Source organism: Callospermophilus lateralis, chromosome 20 (genome assembly GCF_048772815.1).
Source record: "Callospermophilus lateralis isolate mCalLat2 chromosome 20, mCalLat2.hap1, whole genome shotgun sequence".
Lineage (NCBI taxonomy): Eukaryota > Metazoa > Chordata > Mammalia > Rodentia > Sciuridae > Callospermophilus > Callospermophilus lateralis.
In genome coordinates, this window is record NC_135324.1 from 2,665,848 (window position 1) to 2,681,410 (window position 15,563).

The 15,563-nt window shown below is 67.4% G+C and overlaps 1 protein-coding gene across 8 annotated transcripts in view; it reads right to left on the reverse strand.

Annotated features, from left to right (window-relative positions):
• Positions 1-374: 374 nt before the first annotated feature.
• The window catches only part of Iqsec1 (IQ motif and Sec7 domain ArfGEF 1), a 192,016-nt gene continuing 176,827 nt past the window's right edge, over positions 375-15,563 (reverse strand). For 7 of the 8 annotated variants that reach the window (XM_077106227.1, XM_077106223.1, XM_077106229.1 and 4 more), the window contains 10 exons: positions 14,657-14,779; positions 13,744-13,910; positions 11,833-11,972; positions 11,239-11,268; positions 10,602-10,727; positions 10,031-10,130; positions 8,117-8,278; positions 7,019-7,195; positions 3,583-3,632; positions 375-2,766 (listed from right to left, as the gene is read on the reverse strand). In XM_077106227.1, the coding sequence (XP_076962342.1) occupies positions 2,320-2,766; positions 3,583-3,632; positions 7,019-7,195; positions 8,117-8,278; positions 10,031-10,130; positions 10,602-10,727; positions 11,239-11,268; positions 11,833-11,972; positions 13,744-13,910; positions 14,657-14,779 (1,522 nt within the window). In that variant the 3' untranslated portion in view covers positions 375-2,319. The remainder of the gene's footprint in view (positions 2,767-3,582; positions 3,633-7,018; positions 7,196-8,116; positions 8,279-10,030; positions 10,131-10,601; positions 10,728-11,238; positions 11,269-11,832; positions 11,973-13,743; positions 13,911-14,656; positions 14,780-15,563) is intronic. The other variant, XM_077106226.1, reaches the window with a different exon arrangement.

Genomic DNA, 15,563 nt, shown 5'->3' on the forward strand with positions numbered 1-15,563 from the left:
CTCCCTTCGTCTCCAAGGCTTCCGGGGACATCTCCTGGTGGCCCCTCTGACTTTCTGGAACTACCCAGGTCCCTGTCCCCAGGGCTCAGTTCCCTCAGGGGCATGGGATACAGCTGAGGTGACTGCTCTCCTAGCACGTCCCCTCTGCTCTGCCGTCCCTGCTCCAGCCCAGGCCTCCTTGTCACCAGGCTGGGGTGACAGCTCTGTTCCTGCGGGCAGGTTCCACACCAGGTGGCCTCCCCTGTTCTCCCCAGAAGACCCGAGGGGCCTGTTCCCATCTCCCCAAAGGGAAGGGACCCCACGAGGCCAGCTCACCCAGGGGACCCGGGGACGTGCCGTCCCTCCCTGGCCATGACGTGACAGGCAGCGGGTATTCGATGGCTTTATTTTACATGGCTGTACAGCTCGTGTGGAAACTTTAAAAAAAATATACAAATCCATAATCCCATCGTCGTCCCAGATTGTCTTTTTTGTGTGACGTGACCAGCTGCGTCCCCGAGGGGACCTGCTCCGCTCGCTTGACTCGAGTCCCACGTGTGTCCCCAATATGACACTGAAGAGAGATGACGTGGCTGCCCCAGGTCTGCCACCTGCTCCCACCCCAGGGGACAGGATGCCATGGCTGGGTGACAGGTGGGGACCCACAGCCTCGTGAATGTGACATGGGGACAGCAGCTTGCTGGTGGCTCATGCTCCCCAAGTTGGGTCTGAGAAGTGGGACCCCCATCCTAAACGCGGTTAAACCCTTCTAGAAACATCTGAGAAAACACGGGTGACAATGGAGCCCTAGAGGCTGGGACCAGAGGCCGCACTTTCTCAGGAGCTGTCACCAGGCCCATTCCAGCGCCACAGTGTGGGCCCAGCACAGGGGACACTGCGGGAGGCCGAAGACGGGCATCCACGCGGCCCTGGGAAGGCCCTGCCATGTCTCTTTCTGGAACAATCTAAAAGGTGCCCTTTGACTCTCGACCCTTGGTTGGGAAAGATGGTGGAGAAAAGCTGACATCTAATGTTGCCACTTGGGCCATTTGTCAATAGAAGCACGGGCAGGTTCTGCAGATGTGCAACACAGAGCCACGCACCGGGGACATGCAATCCCATGTCACCTTCCCATCACAACAGTGGCTTGGAGCTGTGACACGGAGCCCTGTCTGCGGGATTCGGCCACAGGGACCACGCAGAGCTCCTTTTGCAGACCTGCTGGCGCAGTGGGTGACCTCAATGACATGGCAGAGGGGGCACGGGATGGCGCAGTGGGTGTCCTCGGTGACACAACAGGGACACAGGAAAGGAAACAGCCGATGGCCCTGGGTGGCCCGCTGTCCCCAGGCTCAGGGCTGCGAACTGGAAAGGAGGCCGCGGGTGACTCAGGCGCAGCCCTGGCAGGGACCGAGGTGTCACCACCAAACAGAAGCAACAAGAGCACGGCCAGGTGGGGACACCCCTTGGCTGGGGAACCAGGTGGCAGCGGGTGTCCCGGGGCGGCCTCAGTGGTGACATGGGGGTGGGACGAGCACATGGAGTCACAATGGCCACGACACGGGGACACAGGTCGCCCTGCTGCAGGTGCTCAGGGCACCTCCAGGGCAGCCGGTGACATCCGGGACGGGACAGGGGGCGGGCGGCGGTTCTCGGGGCGCCCCGTGGGGACCTGGAGGAGCGGGGGGCTGTGCTTGGAGGAGACGCCGCGCTCAGGTCCAGCTCCGGCGGCCGGCGACAGCGTCCGAGGGACTGAGGGGCGGAGGCCAGGGACATCGGTTCCTGAGGGGGACTGCGTGTGCCTGTCGCTTCCCGGGTGACAGCGCGCTGGGAGCGCTCTGTCCATAAAGGGTCGCCCGGAGCGGGTGGGGCTCGCCCAGGACTGTCACCCGGCCCAGGGGGTGACGCTGTACCCGGGCGGGCCACAACCCGGGGATCCTTCCTCGGGCCGAGCGGGTGCCGGCCACTGTCACCTGTCACACGGGCCCGGGGCGCTCTTCCTGGCGGTTGGGGCTGGGGCGGTGTCGCAGCTACCTGTACAGCGGGGATGCGGTGTCGCGGTGTCGCGTCTATTTATAGGTTTATACTACGTGACGTCTACGTGCGGACTGTCGCCGCCCGCTCAGGCCTACCTAGCGTCTCGCCCTGGCCGGCGACAGGCGCGACGCGGCGAGCCGGGGACGGTCCTCCGGCTGCCCACGGGGTCCGCTCCCTGGTCCTCGTCGCCCGGCGGGGACGCCGCGTGCGCGGGGCCGGGGCGGGGTCCCGCCTGCTTGGCCCGCCCTGGGCTGCGGCGGGGGACGCAGCCGAGGCCGGTCCGTCGAGGTCCCCGCCGGCCGCCTACACGACCGTGCTGATCCCGCTGGCCTTGGCCTTGCTGCCTCCGGGCGGCGGCGGGGCGGGCGGCTGCCCGTGGTGGTGGCCCGGGTGGGCGTGGCCGGCGTGCGCGTGGCCGGCGGGCAGCGGCGGGTGGCCGTGCGCATGCGCCGCGTAGGGGGCGTGGCCGGCGTGCGCGCCCAGGTGGAAGGCGTGCGCGTGCGGCAGGTGCGCGGGCGGGTGGAAGTGGTGGTGGTGGTGGTAGGGCGGCGGGTTGGGCGGCAGGTGGCAGTGCTGCGCGTGGTGGCCCTCGGGGGGCGTCGGGGCCGGGCCGCCGGGGCCGGGGGGCGGGGGCTTCCCGCGGCGGCTGCCGAACAGCGAGCCCAGCAGCGAGGCGGGCGCGGGCGCGCGCGGCGGGCCCTCGCGGGCGGGCGGTCTCCGGCGCAGGTGCGGGCTGCTAATGACGGACCCCTGCGAGGAAGCCAGAGAGCGGTTAGGGGACAGTCGCCTCCCTGCCGGCCGCGGAGGGCGCGTGCGGGCGGCTGGGCTCCGGCCCCGTCCCCGGCGCTGCCGTGCGGGACAGCGCGGGCTGGGCCTGGCCGGGTGGCTGCGGGCGGGGGTGGCCCTGCCCTGCGTGGTGGCGCGCCGCCTGCCCGGGGCCCTGGGGTCCGTGGCCGGGCCGGGACCGGCTCCCCTGACGCTGCCCTCCGCTCCCGGGGACCTCGGGGCCGCGCCCCTGCAGGGATCGGGGAGGTGGCCGCCGGGATGGGTGGGGCCTCGTCCTGGGGGCGTGGCCTGCCCAGGCCCTTCGCTGCCGCTACCTACTTGCAGACCAAGCAGGGGAGGGGACGGGAGGAAAGGACCCGCCAGGCCAGAGCGGCCGGCTGTCGCTGTCGCGCAGCCCGCGGGCCCCCGAGCTAGCTAAGCAAGCCCACGTCCCGCCGCGGCGGCCAGCGACACTCCGCGACGAAGCGATGACATGGAGCGCGAAGCCAAGCCAGAGACAGACACCACAGGGCGGGCGCCCGGGACGGGTTATCCATGCGGGGGGACCACGGGGACGGATGGGGAGAAGCGGGAACAGAAACGCCACCTCCGAGCCCCCCCACCGTGGGCAAGCGCGAGCCGAGGGGACAGTCGGGCAGAGGCCGCATGCATGGGCCCAGGCAGGCAGGGGCCGTGGCCGCGTCTCTGTGGGGGGAGCCAAAAGAAAAAAACGACAACAGAGAGAAACCGGGGCGGGAGGCGACAGGGGACAGCCGGCTGGACGAGGTCTTTCCTACTTACTTCCAGATTGCTCTCTAGCGATCCTGCACTGCTGCGGCGCCCTCGCTTCCCTGCCCAGAACATGCAATACCAGAGGTTAGACACCACAGGCACCGGCCGGGCGCCGCCTGCCCGCCTGCCAGGGACACCTTGGCCGCCACCGCCCTAGCAACGCAGCTGGGCCGGCGGGCTGCACCTGCCGGCCTGGGCCAGGGCAGGGGGTCTCTCGACAGCGCTGGGGCGCCCCGGGAGGGACAGAGGGGGGTCTGCAGCCAGCCGACCTCGGGGTCCTGCGGGCACAGCTGGGGCGGGCGCCTAGAGCTCAGTCCTGGGCCCAGGTGGCCGCGCCCGCCTCCTGCCTGCTCGCCCAGCACCGGGTTTCGCGCGGAGCTCTGGGAGCCAGTGCGCACGCGCAGGTCCGCGTACCCCTGCATCCCTGGCCCAGCCCAGTTCGGGTTTGTGCAGGCCCCTGGCCAGCGGTGGGGACTGACGCTCCTCTGGCCGGCCACTCCCCTGGCGCCCTGTCCAGATGCTGCAAAGCCTGCTCCTAGCCGAGAGGCCTCTGTCCCCCATGGGCCTGGCTCGTCCCCAGCCCGGGGCACCCAGCGGATGCTCAGCAGGTGTGGCCAAGGCGGGACAGCCAAGTCTTCCTAGGGGCACTGGAGGCCCAGGTCCAGCTGCTCCAGGGACACACCTCTCCCAGGCTTCCTGCAGGATATCCCAAGTCTCTGGGAGCAAGGACAATGAGTGGCCAGGGACACGCAGTGCTTCTGTGTGTGGCACCAGCCGCGAGTCGAGCGCCATGCTGGACCCTTGCAATGGTGCTCTGTCCATGTCAGAGAGCAGGGGACCGAGGCCGTGGCAGGACCCATGGGCTCCATTCTGCCATCACACTTTGGCTGCTGAAACACACGGTGTCCACTTTGGCTCCATGGCCTCTGAGCGGGCGAGGTCAAGTTGCGCCAGGGCCCCAGCAACCCCATGCCAGCTTCTGAGGTGATCCTTGTTACTGTCCTTCGGAGCCGGGCCAGAGGGACCCAGAAATGGTGGGGACAGTGCCGTGGGCATCTCAGGGCACAGGCCACAATCCTTTGCAGATGGGAGGGAGTCCCAAGGCTGGGAGGCCAGCCCCAGCGCCAGGTGGGCGCGTGGGGTGACAGGAGGCCACCACGGGTCAGGGCAGGAGTGTTTCCTGCCCGCTGCAGGGACCTGGAGCACCCACTGGGACCCTGCTCCTCATCTCAGCCGGGAGGTGGCGGCTTGCGGTTCCTGCCCACCTCTAGATGGCCCTCCTCCCTGCCCACTCCGGTGTCCAGGGCGTAAAGCCCTGCCCCTGGCCACACGGCTTGGCCTCCACCCTTCCCCACCTGTGAGGGGACAAGCCTCCTCCTGCGCCTGCCTCTGGGCGACCCTACATGACAGGACAGAGCTGGAGGGGCAGGCAGAGGGGACGCGGTGCCCAGGCCCTGCTGGATGTCCCGTGGGGCAAAGGGAGGCTTGGCTCCACCCCAGGTGCCTCACGTGGCTTTGGCCATCTGACACCAGTGGCCATGGGTGGCCAGCTCTCCCTGGCAGGGCTACTCTGATAAAGGGCAGGGTGCCTGGGGTCAGCCACTACGACCCCAGAGATGTCCTCTCTGTGGGGAGGCCCCGATCGTGTCCTCCACAGCGTGGCCCGGTCCCCCCGCCCTGAGGAGGACCACCAGCCCCCTAGGCCTGGAGCCAGATAGGGCCACAAAAAAGACATGGGCGCAGGTTCCGGTTGAAAGACAACCATGGCCAACAGAGGCCAGGTGAGTGACAGGCGCCCAACGTGGCTGTGGACAGGCCTCCCGGGCACCAGACTGGCCACCTCGTAGGCACCCCAGGTTCACACTGGGTGAAGCCAGGCCCGGCCATCTCCTGGGTGGATGTGCGTGGCAGCTTGGTCCCCTGCTCTTGAGTGGCCACAGGCTGTCCCTGAGGGCTGTCTTCTGCTTCACGGCTCAGACCCAGCTCGGCTCGGCGAGGGCCAGGAGGGCACATGGTCCCTGGCCTCCCGCGGGAGCTCGTGGCTCATCTTCCTCCCCAGCGGTTCCCAGGGCATCTCCGGCCCACACTGGTGTCCCTCTGGATGGCACAGGTGGTCTCTGCTGGCGCCTTGGACGCAGGCTGGGCCCAGATGCTCACATCCCGTCCTGGATCTGTCCCAGCTCGTCATGCGCCACAGGCCAGGAGCCTCACAACCTCAGCTCAGGAGGCCACAGCAATGACCACAGGAACAAGCCAACGGTGGCTGCCCTCTGACCTCTGCCCTCTCGTGAAGGTGACCCGGGCAGGGGGCTGGCTGATCTCTCAGCACGGGCACACAATGGACAGCTGTGCTGGTGACCGCTGGGCCCAGAGTGGGGCCTGGCCAGGGCGTCGGGTGGGGAGGGCGGCCGAGCCCTGCACAAACGCGAACCCAGAGCTGGGCCCGCCGCCTGCGGGGACCCCAAGCAGTCCCTAGAGTGGAGTTGGGTGGACACGGCCACTGGCCAAGCCAGCGGTTCTCAACCCGGGGTGGCTCTGCCCCCGCGGCCCCGAGGGGCACTAAGGTCCCCTTGGGGGACATGAGGGCTGTCCAGTGGCAGAGGCCGGGACACTCCTAACCCCTGCCAGGCCCAACGTGGCCACGGCCAGGAAGCCCTGCCCGGGGTCAGCCGTCCAGGTTGAGAAGCCCTGGCCCGGCCTCATGCTGCGATGAGTTCTGAGGTTTCACCACGAAAAATGGACGACAGACGACAGCAAAGGACAGAAGGCCACTGAGCACACGGTCACCGCGAGCTGCAGAAGGCAGGCGGGCGGCCCTCCAGGCTTCCCCGCCAGCAGCCCCCGAGCCCCGGCCCTACCCTGGGCAGCCGGCTGACGAGAGGACCCCTGGGAGCCCGAGGTGCCACTAGCGGGGGGACCGGCTGGTGGCAAGCGTCCCACAGCCACACCCCAAGTGTCCACAGGCTCCCCGATGCCCTGGGCCCGGCGCGCCCGCCACCAGCTCTGTGCCCCACAGGGGCCTGGGTGTCCAGCACAGAGGTCCCCGTGGGGAAAGCAAGACAGAGATAGCGGGGATCCCCTCCCGCCCGCCCCCGCGAGCACGCGGCACAGAGGGCAGCACAGCACGCGGACAGTGGCCTGCCTGCTTGGCCAGAGCGGGTCTCAAGGGAGCAGGGTCAGCTGGACCCCAGGAGGAGGACAGGGGCGACACCCGGGCCCCGCCAACCACCCCTCCCACCTGGGCTGGTCCTGCGCCCTCTAGGACCTGTCTAGGATGCCCTCTCTGTGTGGTCAGCGGTCACTCGGGTCTGGGGACAGTCGGGGCGAACCCCGGAGTGCTCCTCGCAGGCCCCGGGCAGGCCCTTCCTAGATACCGACCGCGGCCGCCCGGGGCTCAGAGCGGCACGCAGCGGGCTGGGAAGGGGGACCGCCGCTGGGCCCTTACCCGCTTCTGAGAGGTCGCGCAGGGAGCTGCTGAGCGCGCTACGCTTGAGGCCCTCCCCGCCGGCGTAGCTGTCGTCCAGGCAGGCCCTGCCCAGCGCCCCGTTGCCCGGCTCCTTCTTGAGACTGGAGCACTGGGACATGCTGGGCCGCACGACACCCTTCTGCTTCTCCAGCTCCGCTGCAACAGAGAGGGTCAGCACTGGGTCAGAGCAGCCCAGCACAGGACGGCAGCCCAGGGGGCAGGGACTGGCACCACCACCCTCCGCTTGGCTATCTTCACCAGGGTGGGAGGGGCCATCTTTGGAAGGGATGGCTGTCACTATGGCACTGGGTGGAAAGGAGACCCCCAGAGGGTGCCGGAGAAGCCACTCTCCTGTGACCTGCAGCACAGAAGGGCTCGTGCCCAGCTTAGAGGCAGTGAGGCCAGGGCTGGCTGGGCTCTGGGAGATGAGCCTGGGTTCAGTGGGACCCTTCAGAGAGAGTTGTGAGCACAAATGAGACCCAGAGGGCACAGGGCACACGCCTGGGATCCCAGTGGCTTGGGAGGCTGAGGCAGGAGGATCGCAAGTTGGAGGCCAGCCTCAGCAACTTAAGGAGGTCCTGTGTCAAATAAAATATAAAATAGGGCTGGGGACATGGGTCCGTGGCGGTACTAGCCTAGCATGTGTGAGGCCCTGGGCTCCATCCTCAGCACCACATAAAAATGAATAAACAAAATAAACATATTGCATCCGTCGAAGACTAAAAAATATTTAAAAAAAAAATAAAATAAAGGTGCCGTGTGCACCCACAACACGGAAAGAAACTAAATCAGAAACAGGAAGAGGACCCGGCTCAGAGGTTCAGCTCCCAGGGTTCCATCCCTGGTTCCAAAAAAAGTCAGTCCAGCCTGGAGTCCAGGGATGGCCTTGGCCGTGACCCAGCGCTTGGCGGGTCCAACCAGGAGGAGGCCACTGACCTTGGCCCCAGAGCTCTGCTCAGCCAGGAACCCAGCAGGAGGCTGGCGCTGGCCCCTGGGTGCCTCCTGGTCGGGTGGCCAGGCCTGCAGGAGCTGGGGGTGCCCGGCAGCCCTGCCCCGTGCGGTCACTGGGGGACTCACATTCGATGCGGTGCTTCTCCATCTCCTGCACCTCCGCCACCGACTCCCGCAGGTCATCGGTGAACTTCTTCCGGTCCTGGGGGTTGGGCGCGTTGAAGTTGATGAGCACTTTGATGTCCGCCCCGGGGACGGCCGACGTGAGCCGGATGCCGTTGGGGTAGTCTGCGGAGGACAGAGGGCCACGCTGTGGGGCAGGTGTTCTGCACCGGGGCCCAGAGGGCGCGAGGGCTGGGCTTCTGGGCAGCGGCAGGATCTGACTTGGGGTGGTCACTCCCCGCAGCCCCCCGAGGCCCTTGGTCACGGTGCCCAGTTTCAAGTCCACAGAGGATGGGTGCTGAGCTGGGGCGTGTGCCTGTCACCCAGGCAGCTCTGGACAGATGAGGGGCTGGCCTTGACCTCAGGAAGAGGGCCTTGGGGTGCGCTGTGGACACCCCCGGACACACGCTGCCCACACCTTCCTGGTGCCACAGCTGAGCTCTGGGGTCCCTGTCCCGATTGCTCTCAGGAGGGAGCCAACATGGGCCTGTGGAGGGTCTCGGCCCAGCACCAGCACGTCACCGCTGACATCGGAGGGACTCCGGGTGGCCGCAGGGGACAGGGTGTGCACAGGTGTGTGAGCGTGTATGCGCGTGGCACAAGTACAGCCACGTCGTGGCAGCCCCTTGCTGGCCTGTGGGAATGGCCGCTGAGTGACACCAAGCCTTCTGATCCCCCAGAAAAGCCAGCCACTGCCCACACCCCAGGGTCTCGCTGAGCTACTGAGGGCTTCACTAAGTGGCTGAGGCTGGCCTCCAACTGGGCATCCTCCTGCCTCAGCCTCCCGAGCTGCTGGGATGATGGCTGGGCCACCAGCCGGGCTCTGCAAGGACTTTTTCTGGCACATAGAACGCACCTGGCCTGGGGCTGACCCAGGCTGCCTGCCAGCCTGGGCCCTAGGGGAAGGCGTTCTTGTGGTAACGGCAGGGTGGCCCTGGACAGCACCTGTAGTCCAGCATGTGCAGCCTTGGGCCCCTGGAACGTCACTTCCAGGGCCACGCCAGGTCTGGTCCCCACCCAGGGAGCAGGAGCCATCGCCACCCTTTAGGGATGGGGTGCTAGTCAGGGTGACGTGGGGATGGCCCCCACTGATGTCACTCTGGTACATGTGTGGGACACCAAGCAAGGACAGCTGCTGGCCAGGGAGGGGCAGGTGTGGGGACTTAGCCGAGGGCATGTGAGGAGGGGACAGAGTGAGGCTGGTCCTGGCCGGGTGGCCCCTGGGTCCCACCGAGGGAAGACAGGCGGCAGAGAGCCCCAGGGGGACGCTGTCCCCACCCAGGACGACAGGCCGGCTTCAGGGATCTCCGGGGACAGAGACAAAGGAAAGAGCAGAGAGTGGGGGCGAGGGACAGGCCAGCTCACAAGCCAGCGGTGGGTGTCCCAGGTAGGAGTCACCCCCAACCCAGGACCCCTCCGGTCCTGGGGTCCCCGAGGGCTTTCGGAGGGCCTGGGGACAGCCCTTCCCAAGTGCTGACCATTCTGTGCCATGAGTGACCAGGCCTCCCAGGAAGGAGCCATGGCCCTGGGAGCCCAGCAGTCAGGTCTGCCCCCACGTGGGCCAAGGGGACAGAGGCCGCGGCCCCTGACCTACGGCAGCGGGCACATGGGCCAGGACTCCCCGGGTGGCCAGGCCAGCCCCAACTCCCGCAGGCGCTCAGTGGACACCTGGATGCAGCACCTGGCCACCACTGACGCTCTCCAGAACATTCTAGCAAGGGGCCCATCGGCCACACATCAAGTTGACCCCAGGGCCCGTGTCCAGGGCTGCTCCGCTCTCCCAGGGACAGTGGCCCTGCCACCCACCCTGGGTCCTGGCCTAAAGGTGACAGGAAAGAGTGCCTCCCCCAGGGTACACAGGCGCGGCCGGGCACTCACACTGGTTCTCGAAGAGCAGAACCTGCAGGCCACACAGGGAGAAGGACTGTCGGAAGCTGTACGTCACCGAATTCTTCTTTTTCTGGAAGATCTTGGTGACCTGGGGACAGCAGAGAGCTGAGCTGTGGCACCTGCAGGCGTGGCATGAGCAGCTGCCGCAGCGAGGTGGCAGCGAGGTGGCAGGCACAGTCCCCTCAGGGCTTCTTGTAGCCACGTGAGGTGCATGCACCAGGGGTCAGACGCCCGGGGACAGGAATGGCGGCCAGGACTCGGCACTGCAGAATCCAGAGGCCAAGGCCTGACCTCTGGGGCCACCCAAGGTGGCCTGGGGTGCCCTGCCCAGGCCTGGCCCTGGGTGGGGGAACTGGGCGCTGCAGCTGCTGCCCACCCACCTGCCCTGTCCACCTCCAGGTGAGGAGAGCCCTGGACACACCCCAGCTCGTCCCCTGGGCCCAGGTCACTGTTGTCACAGGCACTGGCTTGGGTGGGACTCTGCCACAGAAGACCCAGGGCCACGCCCTCCCCGGGTCCCCAGCAGGAGGGCGCGTGTCCAGCCCGGGCGGCCACGTACCACCAGCAGGTCGTTGAACAGGAAGATCTCCCTCTGGTGCAGGCCCAGCTTCTGGGGCTTGCTGGGGTCGGGGACCTCGAAGAGCCTACAGTAGCACACCAGCCGCCGGTGGGGCAGGGACAGCACCTGGGGACAGGCCATCGTCACCGCCAGCCTCCCAGGCCGCCGCACCCGGCCTACGGGCCCAGCCCCCACTGGGCAGAGGGGACCTGGCTGGTGGCAGCTGTCCCCGGGCACTCTATCCTGGGACCTGCTCTGTCCCCTGGTCTCGGGCTCCCCCAAGGATGTGTCCCCACTGCTGCTGAGACCTCCTTTGGCTTCTCTGGGTGGGGGGGGTCAGCCACAACTCTGTCCCCTGGTCACTGTGAGGGGAAAGGCCTTCCCGAGAGCCCCCAGGGAGAGGGGCAGAGGCTGCACTAGGGGAGTCCCCCGCTGGGCCCGACCCATGACCCTCCCGAGTGGCTGTGGCCCGGCGAGCAGAGGTGACAGGCTGGACAGTCGAGCCAAAGCTTCCGGGTCCCTCTGGAAACATCTCAAGCAGCCGACTTGGGCTCTGGGAGCTGGGCCCTGGCGGGGACAGCAGGGCCAAGGGAGGCTGCCCAGGGTGGCGGGGCGAAGGTGGCGGCCGGGTACTCACACAGCCCAGCCCGTGGTGCAGGGATCCGATCTGCGGGGACAGCAAATGGCAGGAAAAGCCCTCAGTGCTCCGGAGGCCACCGGGCCCAGGGAGCGCAAGGGCCACCAGGCAAGTAGCCTGAGTCCCCCCCACCCTAAGGCATCAGCATGCCCTGGTGCCACCAAAGGGAGCCCTCTGTCACTTGGTGGGAGGTGATACAGATCCCCCATGTCCCACCAGGGTGGGGCAGAGCTGAGCCCCAACGCAGCCTGACCACTGCTGGTAGTGTCCCATTGTCAACTATAGCGCCCAGCAGTTGGCTGAGAGGCCCAAGTGCCAGGGGCTGCTAGAACATTCCCAGCCTCAGCCAGGCACAGTGCCCACGCCTGTTATCCCAGGGGCTGGGAGGCTGAGGCAGGAGGATGGCAAGGTGGAGGCCAGCCTCAACCACTCAGCGAAACCCTGTCTCTAAGGGCTGGAGACAGGCTCAGGGGTTGAGGACCCCACATTCAATCCCTGGTACTACAAAAAAGAAGTGCCCAGCTAGAGCCACCCACAGGGCCCTGCAGCAGAGCGGGGTGGGCTGGGGACAGGTCACCTGGCGGCGCCACTCACCGGCTTCTTCCCCACGATGAGCTTCTCCACCTTCTGCACCTGGGACACGTGGTCCTCGTTGGTCTTGAGCTCCCGCTTCCGGATGCGCTCGTAGATGCCGATCAGCATCTCCCGGGGGATGTCCTCGCCGTCGTCCACCCCTGGTCGGGACGCGGCCCAGGTCAGGCAGGGGATGGGGTGGCCGCAGCTGCCCTGGCTCCGCCCACCCGCCCGGGGCTGCCTTGCTCCACCCGGAGCAAGAGGCTTGATGGTCCCAGGTCACAGACAGTGACACTGAGCAGGACTGCGTGGCCTGGCTGACTGTCCCCTTCCCTTGGCGAGAGTTCTGGGACCTGCGGTGTCCCCACGCCACCAAGAAGAGCCCCTGGAAGAAGCGGCAGCCCCTGGGTGGCCTCCCCAGCCCTCAGACTGCATGAGCCCAGAGGCCAGGGACACGGTCCTCGAGCAGGCGGCTGGCCCGAGGTGACACGGCCCTACCCCCAAGCTGGGAGAGCTGGCCTGGCCTGTCAGAGGGACCAGCTCCAAACCCTCTGGGCCACCCTCAGGTGGCATCTGGACACGGCACCAGGACAGAGGGGACACACGTGGCCTTTCAGTGACAAACGGCTGCAGTCTCACACAATCCGTCCCCAGCCAACCCCCGGACGGGCGCCTCAGGCGACCCACTGCGCCTGCGTGACAGGGAGGGCCAGGGCCACGGGCTTCTTCCCAAGGCCCCATGCGCCCTGCTCCTGCCCGGGCACAGGGACCCTGGGACGGTCAGCAGTTGTCCAGCTAAGCCCCAGGGGCGGTCCTGCTGCTGGGCCCACAGGGGCTACGGGGGAACGTGGGGCGGGTCCCCTGAAGAGACCGCTGGACCGGCCAGGAGGAGCAGCCAGGCCTGGGGACGCCAGCCCTGCCCCGCCTTGCCCACCGCTTGCTCTGTGACCATGGACCCGGCCCTTCTTTGCCCTGGCTGTCCCTTCTCAAGCACTGGGAGGACAGAGTGACCCGAACTCCTGGCTGGAAGAGAAGTGACTGAGTCTAGGCAGGACCCTGGGAAGGGGAGCCCCGTCCCTCCCTGGACAGCGGGGTTAGAGGACCCGGACTGTGGGGTCAACGGGTGGGATGATGGACGCAGCCCTAAAGCCATTGCTGTGTCCATCCTGCAGCTCTCCTTCCTCTGTCCTGGTCATCTCTGGCTCCTCCTGGGGACTCTGACCACCAGCATCCGGCTGGGCCCAGCGAGGGGACAGGGCAGGGAGGCCGGGCGGGGCAGGGAGCTCACAGCCCCTGCCCGGGCCCTGCTCCCCTGCGCCATCAAAGGATCCCCAGTCGCCTTCACTCCCGCCTGGCCACGCGACTTCACAACTGTGGATCTGAAGTCCCTGGGGCCTGCAAGTCCCCACAGACATAGCACAGGGACCCGGGGTGACCGCTCAGGCCACGCCCCCCCAGCCCTCAGCCTGGGGGCCTTTGTCTGGGGAATCCATGGCCTTTCCTGCCACAGCCAGCAGGGGGCAGGCAAGGACGCCTTAAACCCCAGCAGAAACCCCGGAGCTGAGGGGCACCATGCCCAGGGGAATCCTTGGCCACAGGGGAAGGGACGCCGGAGCTCTGGTTTAGACATTGGCTCCATGAGAGGTACCCGCCTGTCACCCCAGCAGCTGGGGAGGCTGAGGCAGGAGGATCGCAAGGTGGAGGCCAGCCTCAGCAACTCAGCGAGGCCCTGTCTCTAAATAAATATGGGCTGGGGTGCTGCCCAGTGGTTAGCGTCGTGGGTTCTGTCCCTGAGACTAGAGGCCAGCGGGAATGGCCAGGGGTCGGGCCGGGCTCCAGCTGACACCCCACTGGGGCCCCTGGTGCCCGGGAGCATCCAGGGACGGGTGCTGGGGGAGCCGGGCGGGTCGGCCCGTGGTGGCGCCAGCTCACCGCGCAGGTTCTTGACGAAGTCCTCCAGCTTCATCTTGCGCTCGGGCTTGACGTTGGGGCTGTACATGTCCGTGTTGAGCAGGATGATGGCGAAGGCCAGGATGAAGATGGTGTCCGGGTTCCGGAACTGGCGCACCACGCCGGGGTTGCAGATGCAGTACCGCTGGCTGGGGACGAGAGCCGGTGAGGGCCCCAGGAGGCACGCCACCCTCCCCGGAGCTGGGGGGACATTGGCTGCCATAGCTGGCCCTGACTGTCCCCAAGTCCCTCCCAGCCTGAACCTGGGTCCCCGGGAGTGCTCACAGCCCGCCTCAGCCGGGCATCTCACTTACTGTCCCCAGGGCCACCCTGCCTCCAGGACACCCTGCTAATGACATTGTGGAGGGGCAGGGACAGGCAGGAGCTGCAATTCAGTCCTCCCCATGCTGGGGGCCCGGCTTGGAGCTGTCCCCTCCAGGAAGCCCAGTGGGCTGCTGGGCTAGGTGTCCCCAAGAGCCCCGGGCACTGGACCCCTGGGCTCCCCTCTCCAGGGTGGAGCTGTGCTGTCCCAGCTGCCCAGGTGAGGAGTGAGGCCCAGAGTGGGCGAGCCAGCAGCCTGGGGTCACACAGCAAGTGGCAGTGTGCCAGGGAACCAGGCCACTGTCACAGGGCTGGAGGGGAGCCACTGGGGGAGCTGCTGCCCGGGAGAGGAGTGTGCAGAGGACCAGAGGGGGAACTGGAGAGGACCAGAGGGGGATGTGCCCAAGACTCGGAGCCGCAAGAACCAGCAGTGGGTCTCTGACAGCCTCTGCTCGGGTGTCCTCAGGTACAAAGCTGGGACAGACACGATCCCCTTGGGAGGAACAGGGCCCCGAACAGCAGTTGGGACTCGGGCGAGCAGAGGGTCCACCCCAGCCACAGCACAGGGCCCCACCTGAAGGCCTCAATGAGCCGCTCCACCTTCTGGGCCTCGCCCTGGACCCGGATGTGGGCCTGGAACTTCCTGAGAGCCTCGTCCAGCTCCATGGCAGAGAAGTCCATCTCGTCCACCACGCAGCTGGAACGCAAGACGCCCGGGCCGCGTGAGGCTCTCCCTGGGCACAGGGCCGACCCTGGGCCAGGGCAGGCTACGGGCAGGACGCACTTGGAACCTTCCAGAAAGACCGCAGCCCCGGGAGCCTGCGACCCCTGAACCAAGAGACTGAGGCCCATGACCACTCTGGACCAGCCCCTCCTGCGCGGCCAGCAGGGGCCACCTGTGCGGGAACTGCCCTGCGTCCCTCAGGCACAGTCAGGGCGCCAGTCCCTGGAGACTGGCTCTCAGCACAGGGCCCGTGGGTGATGGGGTGGGCAGGGGCCAGCTGGTGGGTGGCCGTGGGTGGCCTGATTGGCCGCAGCCCTGCCCCCCCAGGACCACCCTGCAGCCCGGCCGCGGTGACCCCCAAACGGGCCAGGGGGGGTCTGCACCAGGAACCTCGCGGGTGGGGGCATTTCCCATGACCGGGCTCAGGCGTCCGGTCACCTCTAATGCAGCTGTGGCCACAGTCACCGCCACCGGGCTGCAAGGACTTTGGGGGACCTGCTCCCTGCTTCCTGCTCCCAGGTCCTCCTGCACTGGGGACGGCCATCAGTGTGGCTGCGTCCCCGTCCTCCCGGCAGCCTGGGCGGTACCCTCAGGGTGGCTTCGGCTGCACAGGGACAGCAGGGAGCAAGCCGGGCGCTGCTTCCCTGGAGGAGGCCGGGCGGTGGTGGGAGCCTCGCGGCTTCCTGAAGCCACTGCTATTTTCTAACAGGAGGACAATGGCCGGATTTCCCCTGGCCAGGCGCCAGCCGGGGGGCGG